Consider the following 21,077-nt stretch of genomic DNA (forward strand, 5'->3'; position numbering starts at 1 on the left):
AAATGCCTTACTAAAGTCTAGGTATACCACATCCACAGCTTCTCCCTGATCCCCAAGACAAAAGGGGGACTTCAACCCATTTTAGATCTGCACGGACTCAACAAATTCATGGTAAAGTTGAAGTTCTACATGGTCTCATTGGGAACCATTATCCCTTCCCTGGATCCTGGAGACTGGTACGCCGCCCTCGACATGAAGGACGTGTATTTTCATATAGCAATCTACCCTCCGCACAGGCGCTTCCTTCGCTTTGTAGTAAACCACATACACTACCAATTTGCCATCCTTCCCTTCGGGCTGTCCACGGCTCCGAGAGTGTTTACCAAATGTATGGCCGTTGTGGCAGCCTACCTTCGTCGACAAAGGATACAGGTGTTCCTGTATCTGGACGACTGGCTAGTTCGTGGCCGCACCAGGGAAGAAGTTCAATCCCACGTCCAATTCACCCTGCGCAGATTCCACAAGCTGGGCATCTTACTCAACAGAGAAAAGTCTACTCTGGAGCCTATCCAGAGAATAGAGTTTATCAGGGCAGTCTTAGACTCCAGACTCGCCCGCGCTCTATTGCCGGACACTCATTTTCAGGCTATCGCAAACATCATCCACAGCCGCCGAGGCTTCCTGACTTCCACGATAAGGACGTGCCTCGGCGTCGTGCACTTACGTAACCAGGCATGCCAGACTTCGGCTCCGCCCGCTTCAGGCCTGGGTATCATCAGTGTACCGTCCAGGCTGGGACAGCCTGAACATGGTGGTCACGGTTCCGAATTCAGTCTTGACCTCCCTCAACTGGTGGCTGAACCACACGTCGGTGTGCGAAGGGGTCCCATTTCACACCCCACAACCTTCCCTATACCTGGTCACAGACGCATCATCTCTGGGCTGGGGCGCTCACCTCAGGGAGCACCAGATGCAGGGCCTTTGGACCGCATCCGAACTAGCCCTGCACATCAATGTTCGAGAACTGATGGCAGTACGCCTAGCATGTCAGGCGTTTTGCGATCTCCTACATGGCCGTTGTGTGGCAGTCCTCACAGACAACACCTCGGCCATGTTCTACATCAGCAAGCAAGGGGGAGCTCGATCGTCCCCCCTATGCCAGGAGGCTATTCGCCTGTGGGAGTTTTGCATAGCCTACTCGATACATCTCATAGCGTCGTTTCTCCCAGGAGTCCAGAACACACTGGCGGACCGCCTCAGCAGGTCATTCCAATCTCACGAGTGGTCGATTTGCCCAGATATCATCCACGCCATCTTCCGGAGGTGGGGGTTTCCCCACATCGACCTATTCGCCTCACGCGTCAACCGAAAATGCCAAGTGTTCTGTTCTCTCAGGGCTCCCTGTCAAACGCTTTCCTACTGCCGTGGAGAGACCAGCTGTTCTACGCCTTCCCTCCGTTCCCGCTGGTCCACAGGTCCTGCTCAAGCTGTGCAGGGACAAGGCACGCATGATTCTGGTCGCTCCAGCATGGCCAAGGCACTGGTACACCACACTCCTGGAGTTGTTGGTAGAGCCTCCGATCACGCTCCCACTGTGGCCGGACTTAATCTCCCAGGACCACGGATGACTCTGTCACCCCGACATGCAATCACTCCACCTTACAGCGTGGATGCTGCATGGCTAACTCGGGCAGAGTTGCTCTGCTCACATTCCGTGCAGCAGGTTCTGTTGGGCAGCAGGAAACCCTCCACTCGGGCCATCTACTTAGCCAAATGGAAACACTTCTCCTGTTGGTGCGAGCAGCGTGCAACGCCCCCCTTGCAGGTGTCGATACCACTTATACTGGACTATCTCCTATCCCTAAAGCAGCAGGGCCTGGCGATATCATCTGTCAGGGTGCACCTGGCAGCTATCTCGGGATTCCATCCAGGAGAACATGCTTCCTTGGTCTTCTCTAACTCGATGGTCGTCAGATTCCTAAAGGGCTTAGATCGCCTATACCCACAACTGCGTCAACCGGTTCTGGCGTGGGACCTTAACGTGGTTCTCTCCAGGCTCACGGGGCCCCCGTTCGAGCCAATGGCTACCTGCTCGCTCCTTTACCTATCTTGGAAGACAGCCTTCCTTGTAGCCATCACTTCAGCAAGGCGTGTTTCTGAAATCAGAGCCCTCACGTCGGAACCTCCGTATACAGTCTTCCATAAAGACAAGGTGCAGCTTCGCCCCCACCCTGCCTTTCTCCCCAAAGCGGTATCAACTTTTCATGTGAACCACGATATATTTCTCCTGGTCTTCCACCCTAAGGCGCACGCTACGCGACAAGATCAGCGTATGCACTCTTTGAACGTACGCAGGGCCCTCACGTTCTATATCGAGCGTACGAAGCCATTTAGGAAGACGACTCAACTCTTCGTTGCAGTGGTTGACCGGATGAAAGGCCTACCGCTCTCCTCGCAATGTATCTCCTCTTTGATCACGTCCTGTATTCGTGCTTGCTTCAACTTGGCCGGTGTTCCGACACCACGCCTCACCGCCCACTCCACAAGGGCTCAAGCCTCCTCGACCGCCTTCCTGGCTCAGGTTCCGATCCATGAGATCTGTAGAGCGGCAGTTTGGTCATCCGTTCATACCTTTGCCACTCACTACGCATTAGTACAGCAATCTAGAGACGATGCTGCATTTGGATCAGCGGTTCTGCACTCAGCGATGTCTCACTCCGACCCCACCGCCTAGGTAAGGCTTGGTAGTCACCTAATTGGAATCGATATGAGCAAGCACTCGAAGAAGAAAAAACGGTTACTCACCTTTGTAACTGTTGTTCTTCGAGATGTGTTGCTCATATCCATTCCAAACCCACCCTCCTTCCCCACTGTCGGAGTAGCCGGCAAGAAGGAACTGAGGGGGCGCTGGGTCGGCTGGGATATATATCCAGCGCCATGAAGGCACCACTCCAGGGGGCTCCACAGCCGACCCACCGGGTGTTGCTAGGGTACAAATTCTCCGACGATCGTGCACGCGGCGCGCACACACCTAATTGGAATGGATATGAGCAACACATCTCGAAGAACAACAGTTACAAAGGTGAGTAACCGTTTTTTCTCAAGATTTGCTGTTGCAATTGTCTTGTTAGTAATTTTCCTTACCCCCTCCTTCTGCCCTTTGACCACGTACACACAGCCTGACCAGACTTTAGCATGTACACAGTTTTCTTGACCAAAGTTTTAGACCTACTCAATTTTCCTCTACAAATACAAAATGAAACAGTTAGAAAGGTTATTATCCTTATCACTGAATCAAAACTCAAGCATGCAAGGTATAATATAACAGGCTGAGCTGAAGACAAAGGGATGACATATATATAGTAAACACAGACACGAATACAGACAGAGGTATAATGTCCAAAAATTTCAAACGTGTCCCCTCACGAAACTCACTGTACAAGATCGTCCTCACAAATTTTCACCTTGAATCTGGGCCTAGAGACTACGAAAGCCTATGATGATGGCCAAGCTACCAAGCTAGGGCTCAACCAGCCAACCAGTCACCTCTTTTAGCTTCCATATGAAGATAATAATGAGGAATTCTCACACATAAATAATTCCTTAGTCAACTAGACATAAAACTATAAAGTCACTAAAATGTAACAATTCTCTACCTTTCAACACGCACTTGATCCAGCACCTGCCACTAGTGGTGGTTTGTTTATATAATCAGCTAATATGAGAGGACACGTTCATCAAGGTCTAATCTTGTGCCATCAGAACCGATATATTTTTATTAATATTTATGAATATTTTTAACTCTTTAATATGACAAAATCTATATTAGTTAACAAAAAAATTATGTCTTTTACCAAATCACATCTCTTATTTGCTTAAATTTGCAGCTCTAAGCTGAGAGAGTGTGTCACATTTTGGTCCGATAGGGCCAGGAACAAGTGTGCGAACTCCTGCTGTATTGTGAAGTTGTCAAGATGGGCTTCCCAACCCAGCAATGAAGCATTGGTCACTACCGATTTGGTGGGAAGTTCTGGGGAGAACAAAACTTTCCAAATCCTTTTACTTGCTTTTATCTGAATCTTTAACTCCAGCTCTGGTAATAAGCTTCAGTTTGGGTTCACTCTAGACATGATAAGTTTCGCAACCATGTTAATGAATTCTTTCCTCCCGGAACCCCAGACAGCATGGAAGTTACCATTTTGAAGAGCAAAATGGCATCCTCCATGCATTGTAACCTCACGCTGTCACGGAATATGGGGGGACTCAGGGCCCTGCACCCCCGGCTTCCTGCGATTCACCATGACTCTCAGCCAGCCAGTAAAGCAGAAGGTTTATTTAGACGACGGGAATACAGTCCAAGACAGGTCTTGCAGGCACAGACAACAGGATACCCCTCAGTTAGGTCCATCTTGGGGTCCTCGGGCACCCCAGCCCCCCTCCGGAGGTCAGAGCCCTCCCTGCCTCCCAGCCACCTCACCAGCCACCTTCTCAGACTCTGCCTTCAGCGACCCCTCCCACAGCCTTTGTTCAGTTTCCCGGGCAAAGGTGTCACCTGGCCCCAGCCCCCTCCTGGGTTCTCATGTTACATGCTCAGGTATTCTCCGTAGGTCAGTCTCCCATCCCCGCATTGCAGACTATCCTAGCCACACTCCCCTGTCAGCATTCACAGACCACATTAAGAACAGTCCCAGTTCGTCACACACGCACACCGTACATGCAAGGTCACGCTGTGTGGAGCAAAATGGTGCCCTCCATACACTAGTGATCACTGCGACCCCATCTGCTGAGGATGCAACCCTATGGGGTCACAACCCACAGTTTGGGAACCACTGCAGTACAGTGTCAGTGGGTTTGAAGAGAGGCTTGGCTTCATAGCAACGTCCTGAAATTCAAAATGATACAACTTACCTGCGTGGCATTTTACTCCTGGGGCAATTCTGCTCCACCAAATAAAAAATTCTGCACACAATATTTTTAAATTCTGCAAAATTCAATATATTTTATTTGGTTAAAATAACACCATATCATCGCGTCAGTTTCAATTATTTGGGTAATTTATTTCAAAATACCTGTCAGCAAGTTTGTAACAATACAGACAACAAAAAATAAATGTTTTTGAGAAATAGATTCCTTACTAGGCATATTAATACAGAACTGGATTTCCCGCCCCTCTCAGAAGCAGTGCAAAGGCTTGGGGGAGTCGGAGTAACTGAGGCGCTGAAGGGGAGGGAAGTAAATTGCTGGGAAGGAGCCTGAGTGTGAACCTGGAGGGTTGTTGGGTGTGGGTGGGAGAAGTATGGAAGACCCTGGCTGACCCCTAGCCTCTCCCAATCAGTGAGACATATCTGCCCCCATCCCCATGTGGACCTGTATCCCCCGACCCCCGAGTCTCATGTGTCTCTGCACCCCACTCAGCTGCCCCCATGCACCCCCCGCTGCCCCTTGTTCCCATGTGGCCCTGTACCCCCTCAGTTAGCCAGCCCATCCCCATGTGACCATGCATGTGCCTGCCCCATGTGGCACTTCACCCCCACTCCCATTCAGCTCCCTCCCCAGTCTGTCCCCTCCACTAGCCCTTCTGAAACTCAGTGCCCATGTGCCCTGCTCTGTCGGCCCCCCCCATATCCAGTGTCTCCTTCCCTGGCCCCGCAGGCAGGGTGCTGTAAGGAACGCAGCCTCTCCTCTTCCTTCTCTGCAGCTGGCTGCTACGGCTGGTGATCCGGCTGCCCTCTGTTCTGGTGCCACAGTAGCCCCTAGTGGGCGAAAGGCGAAACTGCAGTGCCTCTCTGGCAGAGTGTATTTTCTGCAGAGAAGAAAAATCTGCGGGCAACATGAATTCTGCACATGCTCAGTGGTACAGAATCCCCCCAGGAGTAACCTTTCTACCTCATATCAAAGATCTGAGTGTGCACGTAAGAACCAACAATACCACTGCCATGTTTTATGTAAACAGGGAGGAACCAGATCAATGCTCTGGTGCAGGAAAGCAATGCACAATGTAACACTAATGGCAGTTCATTTTCCAGGCCTACACAACATGTTCGCAGACCATCTAAGCAGCATTTTCAGAATCACAAATGGTTCACAAAGGATTCAGGTGTCAAGTCCACTGTCAATCAGAGTGTGCGCCCCACATAGATCTTTTTATAGCTGAACAGAACAGGAAAGCCAAGTATTTTGTTCCAAGAGAGGACAGAGTCCAAGTTCTCAAAGAGATGCCTTCTTAATCTCTTGGGCTCAGGGCCTGTTGTATGCTTATCCCCCAATTCCATGTGTGAAGGAAGGTCAAACAGTACAGGGCCTCAGCACTGGTTCATGGAAATCAGAAATCTCTGAGTGACACCTGCAGTGTTGACACGTTTCTGTCAGACTTGATTACTCAGAACAATGGGAACATTTCATCCAGATGTCTTGTCACGGCGTGGAGAAGAATTGTTCTGTTGATGTACAGAGCCTATGGATTCAGCACAGAAAGCAGTCCGCAAGGACAATTTGTACTGCAGAACAAAAGCGTTTTTCATCCAGGGCTTCCCAACATGATTGTTCCCCAAGAGAGACACCAGTCCCTTATATCCTTGAGTGTCTATTACCTTTAAAAAACCTCCTCTTTGTCACAAAGCACATTGTGTGTTTATTTGGCTGCTCTCTCTGGCTGTCATTCACCAATTCAGGATCATGCTGTTGTTTCTCATCCTTCAGTCAAAGAGTTTGTGAAAGGTCTTGTGAGAGTTTCCCCTCTGATAAGCGAACACCCTCCCTCGTGGAATCTGAATGTGGTACGTACAGGTCTGATGGGACCCCCATTCATGACATTGGCCTTTTTCTGTGAAGATGGCATTGCTCATTGCCAAGACATCAGCATGTAGGGTCTGTGGACTGGAAGCTGTCCGTGGGGGAACCTCATGTCTGACTTTTCCAAGCATAAAGTTACACTCTGGCCACACCCTAAATTTCTCCCCAAGTATTCGCTGCTCTTCACGTCAGTCAGACCATTCACTTACTTCCTTTTTCCTGAAGCCTCGTTTAATCCACGGAGGTGCTGCCTTACCTACTGTCGTTGCTTTCTGAGCTCTCTCATGTTATCTGCCTGGAATAAAACGAGTCAGGCAGAGTTCCCTAGGCTGTTCATATTGCCGAGAGAGCCAAGGGTCAGGCAGTCTGACTCAGAGACTCTTTATGTGATGTGGCCAATTTAGAACTCCCAGGTCATGTTAGGTCACATTCTCCCAGAGCCAGGCCACTTCTGCAGCCTCTCTTAGGGGAATGCCCATCACTGTTCTATGGAGGGTTGCTATTTGAGTAGTACACATACTTTCACTGTTGCTCTTTGGGTCATGCATCTTGTTCCTATGCCCAATTTGGGAGGGCTGTGTTTGCAGTCTTTGTCTAATTAGACTTGGAGTATCCTCCTCCATCTACTATATCCTGCTTGGGAGCCACCAGAAGAGAACACATGTAAAGAAGCACTCAGAGAAAAGGAAAGTTACTGTTAGTAACTGGAGTTCTCTGAGGTGTGGTGTCTACATGTTTTTCCACAAGCCATTCTCCTTTCCCTGCTACTGCCAAGGCTTATCGCCTGGACTTGATAGTGGAGCAGGCGCTGAGGGTTGGTTGGTCACTCAGCCCCCTTCATACACTCGAGGAAGTAGAGGCTTGAGGTCATCAGGGGAGCAGGTGTGACCAGCGGACACTGCTCGCTGATCTCCGGTGCCAATGATGCATGCACCACTGTAGTGCTGCACACATACACAATGGGAAATGACTGCCTAGGAAGGAGTACTGCGGAAACGGATCTGGGGGTCAGAGTGGATCACAAGCTAAATATGAGTCAACAGTGTAACACTGCTGCAAAAAAAGCAAACAACATTCTGGGATGTATTAGCAGGAGTATTGTAAGCAAGACACAAGAAGTAATTCTTCTGCCTCTGACTAGAAAAAATGAAAATAGAAAATTAATGGAGATATCCTATCTCCTAGAACTGGAAGGGACCTTGAAAGGTCATATGAGTCCAGCCCCCTGCCTTCATTAGCAGGACCAAATACTGATTTTGCCCCACATCCCTCAACTAGAGTATTGTGTCCAGTTCTGGGTGACACATTTCAGGAAGGATGTGGACAAATTGGAGAAAGTCCAGAGAAGAGCAACAAAAATGATTAAAGGTCTAGAAATCATGACCTATGAGGGAAGATTGAAAAAATTTGGTTTGTTTAGTCTGGAGAAGAGAAGACTGAGAGGGGACATGATAACAGTTTTCAAGTACGTAAAAGGTTGTTGAAAGGAGGAGGGAGAAAAATTGTTTTTCTTAACCTCTGAGGATAGGACAAGAAGCAATGGGCTTAAATTGCAGCAAGGGAGGTTTAGGTTGGACATTAGGAAAACTTCCTGACTGTCAGGGTGGTTAAGCACTGGAATAAATTGCCCAGGGAGGTTGTGGAATCTCCGTCATTTGGGATTTTTAAGAGCAGGCTGGACAAACACCTGTCAGGGATGGTCTAGATAATACTGAGTCCTGCCATGGGTGCTGGGGACTGGACTAGCCGACCTCTCGAGGTCCCTTCCAGTCCTACGATTCGATGGTTCTGTGAAGACAAGCCCGGCATGGAACCGGCAGGAATGAGGTGGTTTGACTCAAGCAGCAGCCTGGTTGGAAACCCAAGTCAATAACAAATTGAATAAAGTCTACACACGTGAATGGAGGATCTGAAGAGACAATAGAAACCCCAATAGCTGGGACAGTCACACCGAGCAACCAACAGCCAAGAGGACGGCCATTTCCCCCACCTCTCGGCAGGAAAGCAGGGCAAAGGCCCCAAGCTGGAGAAACAAGGCAAGGGGTCAGGGCCAGCTCTCAGAGACACAGGGGGCTGGCTACAGACAGAGAAAGGGACCAAGACAGAGGAAGGGAAGATGGTACCTACAGGAGCCTGGCTCCAGGGAGCCCTGGCGTGGGCCAGTCTGAACTCTCAGCCTTTGCCTCTCTGTGATGGCCTAAGGACTTTCAGGTGACTGATAAATTGTTACCTTGTTTGGGAAGGCTGCCTGGTGGTGCTGCACAGACTCATTAAGAGTGTAATCAGGGGAATGGTCCTGCTGTTGTGGGGAGCTTTCCTGGCTTATACACCACCCCAGTGAAACGGGCTAGTGAAAGGAGCCGAGTCCTCGCTCCCACTCCCTTACCCAGCGGCCTGCCTGACTCGGACCCCCGACCAGGCTGGTCCCAGGATTCCTGGGGCTCGACCCCCAATCTGGCTGTCGTACTTAGGACAGGGCTTGGGCGTCCCCACTCCGGGGGGCTCTGTCCTGACCCACTGATCATTGCATACAGTTCAAAGCAAACACGATTTATTACACAGCAAGTCCTTAAAAATAAGTAGAAACTGGGAAAGGTGGAGGGAAAAGCCGTCACCCCGCTCTGTGGCAGGGAATGCCAGGGCAGTGCACAGTCTGTTCCTCACCCGGCCCAGGCCCTGCCCAGGCTCTGGCTGTGCCGCAGGTCGGACACTGTCTCTGGCGGTGGCCACACGCCCTCAGGCTCTAGGGGGCAGCCCCCCCTCCCCCCCCGTGGGGGTTACAAGCCCCCTCCCAGTCTGGGCTGCAAGACCTCTTGGCCTGGGGGCATCTCCCTGCCCTGGGACCTCTGCCCAGGGTCTCTCTCACTCTGCCCAGCCGGCGGCTCAGGCGCTCAGCCCGGGCCCCTGCTCCCCCCTTAGCTCGGCCCCTCTGGCTCAGGCCCCCCCTTGGCCTACCTGCCCTGTCAATCAGGCTGACTGGAAGTGTTGGCCTCTCCCCATTGCCCGTGGGGCCTGTCAGTCTCAGGGGCCTGGCTTCCCATCAACCCTCCCCCTTCCTTTTGGTCCTGGGAGAGGGCCAATCAACCCCCCCTCAATGTCAGTGAGGGGCCAACACCCCCCAACACAAGCATTGCACCCTGAAGGGGACAGTATAAGTCTCCCACTGGATTCTGGCTTGGCCGGATTCTCTGCAGGCAACCATGGCGGGAGACAGGGGTCGCTGGCACCCGAAGGCCCAATTTTGGAGTGTTGGAGGTCACAGGCCTGTCCCCATGGAGCTGTGTGGGTCCTGGGTGACTCCCAAGGACATAGACAAGAGTCCGTGACAGATGGATAGTTCGTAAAACCATTTCCAAACATTCCCACATTCATCACATCCCCCACGTCTCTAGGGCATGCCGTGCAATGTCCCTCACCTGCCGGGGGCAGAGGAGAGCCCGCTGCTCTGGGGGGAGCTCTGTGGTACAGCCCTGCAGTGGGACTGGGGGCCCGCAGGACCCGCTTCCATTAGGGTGGCCAGTCTTGGTTGGACGTATTCCTGGAGGGGCCATCCCATGACATAAGCTTCAATTAAAGAGTCACCTTTAATTCCTGGAGACTCTAGGACAATCCCTGGAATCTATGGCAACCCTGCCTGCCATAATAGTTGAGGTGGATAACATGCACTTTGTGGGGGGCAAAACAACCCCATGGCAGGAACGTGCAGGAAAACAGTAAATCCCTCCTCAGTTTCCCATGTAAAACACGTGTCTGCAGCTCATGTCTGACCCGGCCATGCTTCGGTTTGGGTGTTAATAGATGGGGGACTCGCGCTCTCTTGCGGGAGTCGCGAGCTGCTGGTTTTGCTGGGGGAAGTGGGATAAAATGCAAGAACCAGTGTGGGGCGGGATTAACAAATAGGGCCACCCGGGGCTCTACTATGTGGGGGTCAGGATTTGGCTTTGGGGTGCGCCATGAGTCCCCTTCCCCGAGCCCAGCCTGACCCCTCTCCTCTCTGCTCTCCAGGAGCTGCTCTTCTACCCGAAGGACGAGCTCCCCAACGACCTGTTCCAGGCTCTGGGCCAGGTGGTGTCGGACGAGAGCTTCTGCGCTGCCTCCCTGCAGAGCGTCAGCAAAGCCGCGGCTGCCCTGTGCCAGTGGATCTGCGCCATCTACTGGTACCACCGGGCTCTGCGCATCTGGGAGCCCACCTTGATGCAGCTGCAGCACTGCAAGTTCCAGATTCGGGCGGAGAAGGGGCGGCTGGGCGACCGGCGCCTGCAGGCTGAGAAGCTGAACGAGTTGAGCTCGAGCTGGGGCTTGGAGCTGCTGCAGGCCACCGAGCATCAGGAGGCCCTGGCCCGCGAACTCAGTCACGTCCTGCAGGAGAAGGAGAAGGCTGACACCGTTGAGAGCTCGGTGGCAACGCACGTGGCCAACTGGACAGCGGCTGTGAAGGTAACGGCCAGGACAGCCTCGTCCCGTCCCCTCTCTGACGTCCGGGGCAGCCGGCATCCCAGGTAACGGCTGGGACAGCCTCGTCCCGTCCCCTCTCTGACGCCCGGGGCAGCCGGCGTCCCGGGTAACGGCAGGGACAGCCTCGTCCCGTCCCCTCCCTGACGTCCGGGGCAGCCGGCATCCCAGGTAACGACCGGGACAGCCTCGTCGCATCCCGTCCCCGACGCCCGGGGCAGCCGGCGTCCCGGGTAACGGCCAGGACAGCCTCATCCCGTCCCCTCCCCGACGCCCGGAGCGGCCGGCGTCCCGGGTAATGACCGGGACAGTCTCGTCCCCTCCCGTCCCCAACGCCCGGAGTGGCCGGCGTCCCGGGTAACGACCAGGACAGCCTCGTCCCGTCCCCTCCCTGACGCCCGGGGCGGCCGGCGTCCCAGGTAACGACCGGGACAGCCTCGTCCCCTTCCGTCCCCGATGCCCGGGGCGGCCGGCGTCCCGGGTAACGACCGGGACAGCCTCGTCCCCTCCCCTCCCCGATGCCCGGGGCGTCCGGCGTCCCAGGAAGCCAAAGAGCCAGTGCAAAGGATTCTGGGATGTTTCTCCCCATCCATTCCTGGGACTCCCCATCTCTCCTTGCCCTGTACTCTGGAGCTCCTGTAGGCCAAATCCAGAGCTGCCCTGGGCTGCAGCAGTCCGAGCCAGGCAGCGGCACCTCTTGGCTCTAGGATCTGCTCCCTCTGGCTGGAGGGAGGGGGCCGTGTGTAGGGTTAGTCCGTCTCGGTGCGAGGGTTGGAGATCGGGGTATAGACTCTGGATGCAGGGGTTGCTAGGAGTGGAGATTGGGGTGTACAGGATCTGGGAGCAGGACTCCCCCCCAGGGGTGGGGTCTGGGAACAGGGCTTCCCCCAGGGGTAGGGTCTGGGTATGGGGCTCCCCCTGAGGGTGGGGATCAGGGTCTGGGGGTGGGGATCCCCTGGGGGCGGAGTCTGGGAGCAGGGCTCCCCCATGGGGGCAGGGTCTGGGTGTGAGGCTCTCCCCCAGGGGGCAGGGATCGGGGCCTGGGGGCAGGGCTTCCGCTAGGGGTGGGGTTCCCTGCTGACCCTGCCTTGTCTCCTGACAGCACTTGGAGCAGAACTGCAGCACGGCCCAGGGGGACGCACTCCTTTGTGCAGCCGCTCTCTCCTACATGGGCGCCTTCCCCCCGCCGCGGCGCCAGGAGCTGCTGGAGAAGTGGCAGGATATCTGTGCCAGGCGCCAAAGCTCCCTGGGGCCAGACGACGTGCGGAGGTTGCTGGAGAAGGAGCTGCCCTGCCCTGGCCCAGCCCCCCGGGGCCCAGCCCTGCTGCCTGTGCGCCAGGACTTCAGCTTGCTGGCCCTGCTGAGCTCAGAGAGGGAGCAGCGTGCCTGGGACAGGGACCAGAAGCCGCAGGACTGGGCCGGGCGCCAGGCCGCCCTGCTGCTCCGCACAGACACTCACGCCTGCTCCCGCTGCTGGTCCCTGCTGCTCGACCCTGACCAGCAGGCCCTCACCTGGCTCCTCATGGCACAGAAAGCGGATGAGGGTGAGTGAGGGGAATGAGAAGCCAGGCCTGGGACCAGCCCCCCCTCCCCAGCTGCCTTGGGTGGGGAGTGAATGAGCCCTCTGCTATCAGGTGCCAGCAGCTCTAGAGCGAGAGGTTATTCCTTCTGCACAGCTCAGGTTCCTGGAGTCTCCTGAAAAGTTCCCCCAGCCCCACCGGGGCCTTAGGGAAGGAAGGGCCCTTCTGGGAGCCCCTTTTCAGGATCCGAGTAGGAACCTTCTCCTGTCTCCTCCAGACGAGTCCCTGCTCTTCGCCGGCTCGGACACGCTGTCCAGTGCCGAGGAGTCAGGGAGCAATGAAGAGTCACCTGAGAAAAATCTCCAGGTGCTGTCGGCTACAGACCCCAGGCTGGAGCACAACCTCCTGGCTGCAGCCAGCACCGGTAAGGGCGGGCGTGTGAGCGCGCTGTAGACACTACATGCCCCCAGCATGCCACTGGGCCTGACCTGGCCTCTGGGTCTGGGCCCCCAGCACACACCCCCTGCAGACAACTGGCCTCCACCGTGCTGGGGGCCCAGCAGAGCTCCCCAGAGACGGCAGGTCCAGGCCTGCATTCTTTGAGTCAGATGGTTATTGCACGCCGGGGCCTGTCACCTCCAGGAGGTAGGGAGCAGCTGAGGAGGGCTGGGCAGTCAATGGGGGTCAGGCGGTGGGGGCTGGGGAGGCCATGGGGGCAGGCTGTGGGGGGCTGGGCAGGTGATAGTGGGGGCTGGGCAGTCAATGGGGGGTCAGGCTGTGGGGGTCAGGGCAGGCAATGGGGGCAGGCTGTGGGGGGCTGGGCAGGCAGTGGGGGCTGGGGAGGCGATGGGGGTCAGACTGTGGGGGGCTGGGCAGGCTGTGGGGACAGGCTGTAGGGGGCTGGGCAGGCAATGTCAGTCAGGCTGTGGGGGGCTGGGCAGGCGAGGGGGGTCGGGCTGGGCCGGTGGTGGGGCAGTAGCTGGACCCTGGTGGCGCACCAGGGGGTAACTGAGGCCGTTTCCCCAGGGCTGCCCATCCTGCTCCTGGACTTTGAGAGGAGCCCCTGCTGCCCGGCTCTCCTGCAGCTCCTGCAGAAGGAGACGCTGCTGGGGGCGGGGGGCTGCACCCTGCACTCCGAATCGCTCGGGGTGGTGCAGGTGCTGCCCTCTTTCCGGCTCTACCTGAGCACCACTCTGCCGCTCCGTGCCTTGGGGAAAGGTAAGGGACCGAGCGCTGGGGCTTCCATAAGTAGGGGCATTGCCAGCAGATTGAGGGACGTGATCGTTCCCCTCTATTCGACGTTGGTGAGGCCTCATCCGGAGTACTGTGTCCAGTTTTGGGCCCCACATTACAAGAAGGATGTGGAAAAATTGGAAAGAGTCCAGCGGAGGGCAACAAAAATGATTAGGGAGCTGGAGCACATGACTTATGAGGAGAGGCTGAGGGAACTGGGATTGTTTAGTCTGCAGAAGAGAAGAATGAGGGGGGATTTGATAGCTGCTTTCAACTATCTGAAGGGGGGTTCCAAAGCGGATGGATCTAGACTGTTCTCAGTGGTACCAGATGACAGAACAAGGAGCAATGGTCTCAAGTTGCAGTGGGGAGGTTTAGGTTGGATATTAGGAAACACTATTTCACTAGGAGGGTGGTGAAGCACTGAAATGGGTTCTCTAGGGAGGTGGTGGAATCTCCTTCCTTAGAGGTTTTTAAGGCCCGGCTTGACAAAGCCCTGGCTGGGATGATTTAGTTGAGGTTGGTCCCGCTTTGAGCAGGGGGTGGGACTAGATACCTCCTGAGGTCCCTTCCAACCCTGATATTCTATGATTCTATGATTCCCACCCCCCAGGGACACTGCCTGTCTGAATCCATCTCCCTGCAGGAAGCTCCCATGAGACTCCCCCCTTGCTCCTCCCCCTGGGGCTCCCTACCAGGGATCAGCGACAGCCCCCACACTGAGCTGGGTGAAGCAGGGTTAGCTCTTCCCCTCTCTTCCAGGACTTGGCCTGGCTGGGCCATTTGGGGAGGAAGGGGCAGGGCTGAGCACAGGGTGCTGGAGGGGCTTCATCTCCATGCTCCAGTGTAGTCCCCATCTTCCATTGCAGACGCCAGCCCCATTCACTGCCCCTCTGCGCCTCAGAATGTGCTTCAGCCATTTCTGCTCCGCGGGCATCTCCCCCCAACTCTTGCTGGGGGTCTGGGGTCAGAGTCTCTCTCCTTTGGCTAGGTATGGTCCCTTGGCTTGTGCCCACTGTCAGGGTTGGCAGCTTCCCCCAGGGACAGTCACTGATGAGCTGTTCTGTGGTGGGATCCCCATTCAGGGTAAGTCTCTGGCTCGTGAGCTCCTCTGGAGAGCAGTGTCTGCTGGGCCCCCTGGTGCGGGGACCCCAGGCTGTAAAAGGAAGCGGCTTTTCATGGCAAGTCTCTGCTCTTGGTATAGGCTTTAGCATAGGGGCCATCCAGTGCTGCCCAGAGATATCCCTGCTCCAAAGACGTAGCTCAGTCCTACCAGGAATGGTCCAGAGTTCCCAGTGGCTCTGAGAGGAGCTGGGACCTAACTGGCCCTTGGGTTTTGGCCTCCTGGCCAGGGGAGAAGGACCCTGAGTCTGACAGGTCGAAAGGGGGCGACAGTGGAGAGGCACGGTGCTGACTTCCGTTCTCTCTCCAGCAGCTGTTCAGTGCTGTGACTGGCATGGGCGATTCATAGCGCTTAAGGCCAGAAGGGACCATTAGATCATCTGGTGTGACCCACAGACTTCTTGATGTCAGCTGGCAGCGTGCACAGGAGTACACAGGGGTCCATCCTCAGAGCTATATGGTCGGGAGCTTTATGCTCCTGGTAGGGTCTCCCAAGGCAAACAGGTCTGAGGGGAGGTCCCAGACAAAGCACGGTCCAATCCCCCAAGTCCTCAATGGTGGATCAAGCAGAAGAAGGTCTTCGGATCTCAAAGGCTGTGAAAGCAGATGAAGGCTGCAGCAAGTTAGAGATCTCCAGTCGTCTCAGACTTTCCCTGCCACTGGGCCCCAGACCTCCAGCTTGTCATGATCATGTGGTCGCTGTAGGTGCACCAGCTTCCCCATGCTAAAAGAAGTCGCGCACAGGCATCTATCACGGGAAATAACATCTTTGCAACCTTCCCAGCCCTGTGGCGATGGACTAGTGGTGACGGGGACAGGATTAGTGAATCTGGCAGTTCCTAACCACGAATCTGCGCATAGGTGGCGGTAGTTAGATGGACGTCTGGCACCTGGACTGAGACGGGTGCAATTCGGCAGCTGCTATTGCAACTGAGCAGTTCTCTTTAGGATCCCCTCTGCTCACCCTGCACTGGGAGAGGGCTAGAAAAGGTGCCCTAAACCTAGGCTGTCTCTTCCACTCCTGGCTGGATTACCATGGCCAGTGGCATCTGCCTGTGTTTGAAGCTATAAAAAGATGGTGACTTTTGCTACATGGAATGTTCTCACCCTGATGGATAACAAAGATAATGTATGGCTGGAAAGAAGAACTGCTATCATCGCCAGCGAACTTGCAAGATATAACATTGACGTCGCTGCCCTGAATGAGACAAGGTGCCCAGATGAAGGTCAACTGAGAGAAGAAGGTGGAGGCTACACCTTTTTCTAGAAAGGAAAATCTGCAAAGGACAGGCACATTCATGGTGTCAGTTTTGCTATTAGGAATAAGTTTGTCATTCAGTTTACAGAATTTCCTATAAGAACCAATGAACGTCTTATGGCTATTTGTCTTAAGCTCAGCAACAACCAGTCTGCTGCTGTCATCAGCGCATATGCCCCAACACTCAATGCTGTCAAGGATATCAAGGAACAATTCTATACAGATCTTGACAGAGTCTTGACCAACATTCCCAAGGAGGACAAGATCATTCTCCCCAGAGATTTTAACGCAACAGTCCGGCATGAGTCAGATCTCTGGAATTGCTCTATCAGAAAAGAAGGAGTAGGAAATGCATAGAACATGGCCTGATCATCACAAACACCCTCTTTAGACAAGGTGAGAAGTGTAAGACCACCTGGAGAAACCCTCACTCCAGGCATTGGCACCTTCTTGACTATGTTCTTGTCAGAGCTCGAGATCAGAAGGATGTCTGCATCACGAGAGCCATGCGTGGAACCAATGACTGTTGGACAGACCATTGCCTTGTTAGATCAATCATGACTTTCCAGATCACCTGAAGGCATCACAAATAGGCAAAATCAGTACGAAAGAAATTCAGCATCAAGTCCCTTCGAGATACAGTGACTTGGGAGAAACTTCAGCAGTATCTCCAAGAGAGGTTCGGCGCTATGCCTACAGCTGATGATTATAATGAACATTTCTGGAAGGGATTAAAGGCTGCCATTCCCTTGGCATGTGCTGAGTCCATTGACTATGTCATCCACCATCACCAAGATTGTTTTGATGAGAATGATGCTGAGATTCAGGGCCTGCTCGACGAGAAAAGAAAAGCTCATTGCATGTGGCAAAACGACATATCACACCAGCAGAAGAAAGAGTCATACAAGCAACTCAAGGCTGAAGCCCAAAGGAAAATCCACGACATCAAAAATAAGTGGTGGTGAGAAAAGGCCCAGGAGATTGAGCTTTATGCTGATAAACATGACAGGAGGAGCTTTTTTCAGGCAATAAGAGTCATTTATGGTCCATGCTCCCATGGTCCCACGCCACACCGAGCCCAAGATGGGTCAATGTGTTTTAAGGACAGCGAAGCCATCAAAGCCAGATGGAAGGAGCATTTTGAGTCACTCCTGAACCACGAGTCAACTGTCTCTGATGCCACTATCGAATCTATACTTCAACGACTATCACTAATTGGGGCCAAAAGAAATCTGATGAGGTTCAACAAGGACAAGTGCAGAGTCCTGCACTTAGGACGGAAGAATCCCATTCACTGTTACAGACTAGGGACCGAGTGGCTAGGCAGCAGTTCTGCAGAAAAGGACCTAGGGGTTACAGTGGACGAGAAGCTGGATATGAGTCAACAGTGTGCCCTTGTTGCCAAGAAGGCTAATGGCATTTTGGGCTGTATAAGTAGGGGCATTGCCCGCAGATCGAGGGACGTGATCATTCCCCTCTATTCGGCACTGGTGAGGCCTCATCTGGCGTACTGTGTCCAGTTTTGGGCCCCACACTACAAGAAGGATGTGGAAAAATTGGAAAGAGTCCAGTGGAGGGCAACAAAAATGATTAGGGAGCTGGAGCACATGACTTATGAGGAGAGGCTGAGGAAACTGGGATTGTTTAGTCTGCAGAAGAGAAGAATGAGGGGGGATTTGATAGCTACTTTCAACTACCTGAAAGGGGGTTCCAAAGAGGATGGGTCTAGACTGTTCTCAGTGGTACCAGATGACAGAACAAGGAGTAATGGTCTCAAGTTGTAGTGGGGGAGGTTTAGGTTGGATATTAGGAAAAACTTTTTCACTAGGAGGGTGGTGAAGCACTGGAATGGGTTACCTAGGGAGGTGGTGGAATCTCCTTCCTTAGAGGTTTTTAAGATCAGGCTTGACAAAGCCCTGGCTGGGATGATTTAGTTGGGAATTGGTCCTGCTTTGAACAGGGGGTTGGACTAGATGCCTCCTGAGGTCCCTTCCAACCCTGATATTCTATGATTCTATGATAATCATGGGCCACCTTGAAGGAGAATTTTTGGACAAATGTACCAAGAAACCAATGATATACCTGAGATACGTCGATGACATTTTCATATTCTGGACGGACGGCTTAAACTCCATCATGGATTTCCACCACAACTCCAACAACCACCACCTGTCCATTAAACTCTCTCTGGAACACTCCCCCACCAGCTCAATTTCCTGGACACCACAATCAGCTTCAATGATGGAACTCTACAGACAATTATTTACAAAAAGCAACAGAGTCCTGTGGCACCTTATAGACTAACAGAAGTATTGGAGCATAAGCTTTTGTGGGTGAATACCCACTTCGTCAGACGCATTTACAAGAAACCCACGGATCACCACACCTACCTTCATAGATCCAGTAACCACCCCAAACACACCAAGAAATCTGTGATCCACAGCCAGGCACTCAGATACCACAGTATATGCTCTGAGGAGAAAGTGTGAGTTATACACCTTAACACACTCAAAACCGCCTTCACCAAACAAGGACACTCTACCAGAGAAGTAGATTGCATCTTGGAACTGGCCACCGAAATACCCCGAGGGAACCTGCTTCAATACAGAAATAAAACCCCCACACCCTTAGTGATCACCTACCACCCCACGCTGCAACCCATACAGGGTATCCTCAAACAGCTACAGCCATTGCCTTCCCCATCCCAGGAGCTGGTTCCCCAAAGGGGAGTCTGACAGAGAGGCCACGAATGTTTCAAAGGATGACCCCATCCTGAAATAAATTTCTCTTGAACCCCCACTGCTGGCCTTCAAACAATCCCCCAACCTCTCCAAGCTCATCATCAGAAGCAAGCTTCCCACAGACCAGGACACACCAACTCAATGCGGCACCAGCCCCTGCCAGAACAACAGATGCAAAATCTGCAGACATATCTCCACTGCTAGAAAGAGAAGACTGAAGCAACGTCGGCATTCAGCAACTCTGCCTTCCCACACCATCCCTGATCTTTCTTTTTTGTCTGACATATTTGAAGAACCCCTTCTTGTTGTCTCTAACATTCCTTGCCAGCTGTAACTCATTCTTTGCCGTGGCTTTCCTGATTTTGTCCCTACACGCTCGCACTATTCCCGTGTACACTTCTTTGATGACATGCCCCTCCTTCCATTTCCTGTATGTATCCCTCTTGAGTTTTAGATGGCTAAAAAGCTTCTTGTGCAGCCACATTGGCCTCCTGTGGCTCTTCTTATCTTTGCTCTGCATCGGAATAGCTTGATGTTCAGCATCTAGTATTACACCGTTTCGGACCTGCCAGCTCCTTTAACTCCTTTTATTCCTAATTGGTCTTTCCATGGGACCGTGCCTGTTACTTCTCTGAGTCGGTTGAAATCCACCTTTCTGTAGTCCAGTGTCCTTGTTTTCCTGTTCTCATGGCCTCCTTTCCATAGGATCTTGAATTCTATCAGACCATGATCACTTCCTCCCAAGTTCCCAACCACCTTCGCTTTGCCACTAATTCATCCCTGTTGGTCAAAACCAGATCCAAAATGGACGTCTCCCTAGTTGTTTCCTCAACTTTCTGAATCAGAGCCTTGTCCCCTACAAGCTAAGAACGTGCAGGACATGAGAGCTGTCTGCCTGCCCGCTCCTCTCCGCATGCTGCTTTGGAGGAGGTGAGTCCACGTGAGCTCAGGTGATGATCATGGCCGCTATTGCTGCAAGCTTGGGGCATCCTGGCTGAAGTGCCACGAACAACAGAGGACCTGCCTTTGGAAGGTCCAGATCAGGCTCTGCAAACTCCTAGCGATTTCAGGGCAGCCCTGAAGTCTTTGGGGGGCTAGAGCACCACCGTAAAGAGGAAGTAGCCTCACCCACCGCCCCTGCAGATACACTACTTTCTCTCCACAGGACTCATGGCAGTTCGCACATATGTAACTCCGCATGCCAGACGTCCCCTGAGTCATGCAGCTGTGACTGATGTCTGTCTAGCACCCCTCTATCATCTGTGGAGATGCTGGCGCGTACGTGTGGCCCTTCGGTCCTCCCTGAACAGGTGGATGAGCCCTGCCAATGTGCCACAGCGCTCCCATTTGCTCCAATTCTACCTTCTCTGGCCCTCTGATCGCTGCTGAACGACCTGCTGAGGCAGTGCGCCAGGGCGTGCCGAGTCGCTCAAAGGGGGATTCTGTTCTTGATGCAGCGATGCCAGAGGGCCAACGCCTCTTGGTGTGAGGGGTCTGCCCTGGCCCCTTCCCTGCCTGTGAGATAAAACATCACCACAATGTCGTCTGCGAGCACTTGTACGGAGCAACATGCGCGGTGAGGGAGACCCCTTGACTGGTAAGCCAGCTTGAAGTGCCCTGCCCAGGAGGGGCAGGTCCTGAGCCAGTGGTTCTGAAAGGTCCCTAGGTGCGCACGATACACATCTGTGACTCGCACAAGATTGTGCCGTTTTTATTGCTGGCTTGGCCTCAGCCTCACTGGTTCGCCGACCTTTTGAACCTCCCCAGTTGGGATCTAAGGCCTCTCCCTCAAGAACCAAACAGAATTTCTCAAGACTATGGCCAGATTCCGCAGACCAGCCCTCTCCTCGCTGCTCAAGGGTTAGATCGTCAATATCTGCCTGCTCTGCTGTGGTTCGTGTCCTCTACCAGGTCTGCTTGCCGCATGACGTGGAACAGGCTTTGCCCATGGTCCCAGCAAAGGAATCTCTCTTCACAGGCTCCTATGCAGTTTATCTGTATTATCGGGTCACTTAAAAG

General features: G+C 53.5%; 2 protein-coding genes across 2 annotated transcripts in view; one reads left to right on the forward strand and one right to left on the reverse strand.

Moving 5' to 3' along the window:
- DNHD1 (dynein heavy chain domain 1) overlaps positions 1–16,663 on the forward strand; it is a 98,318-nt gene extending 81,655 nt beyond the window's left edge. The window contains exons 25-30 of the mRNA XM_029912864.1: positions 5,967–6,061; positions 10,738–11,169; positions 12,287–12,728; positions 12,982–13,128; positions 13,731–13,922; positions 16,650–16,663. Of these exons, the coding sequence (XP_029768724.1) occupies positions 5,967–6,061; positions 10,738–11,169; positions 12,287–12,728; positions 12,982–13,128; positions 13,731–13,922; positions 16,650–16,663 (1,322 nt within the window). The remainder of the gene's footprint in view (positions 1–5,966; positions 6,062–10,737; positions 11,170–12,286; positions 12,729–12,981; positions 13,129–13,730; positions 13,923–16,649) is intronic.
- Positions 16,664–17,048: 385 nt separating this feature from the next.
- LOC115271300 overlaps positions 17,049–21,077 on the reverse strand; it is a 42,565-nt gene continuing 38,536 nt past the window's right edge. The window contains exon 4 of the mRNA XM_029912865.1: positions 17,049–17,147. Coding sequence (XP_029768725.1) covers positions 17,049–17,147 — 99 coding nt within the window. The remainder of the gene's footprint in view (positions 17,148–21,077) is intronic.

This window comes from Terrapene carolina, unplaced genomic scaffold (assembly GCF_002925995.2).
Source record: "Terrapene carolina triunguis isolate 2854851 unplaced genomic scaffold, T_m_triunguis-2.0 Scaffold303, whole genome shotgun sequence".
Classification (NCBI taxonomy): Eukaryota; Metazoa; Chordata; order Testudines; family Emydidae; genus Terrapene; species Terrapene triunguis.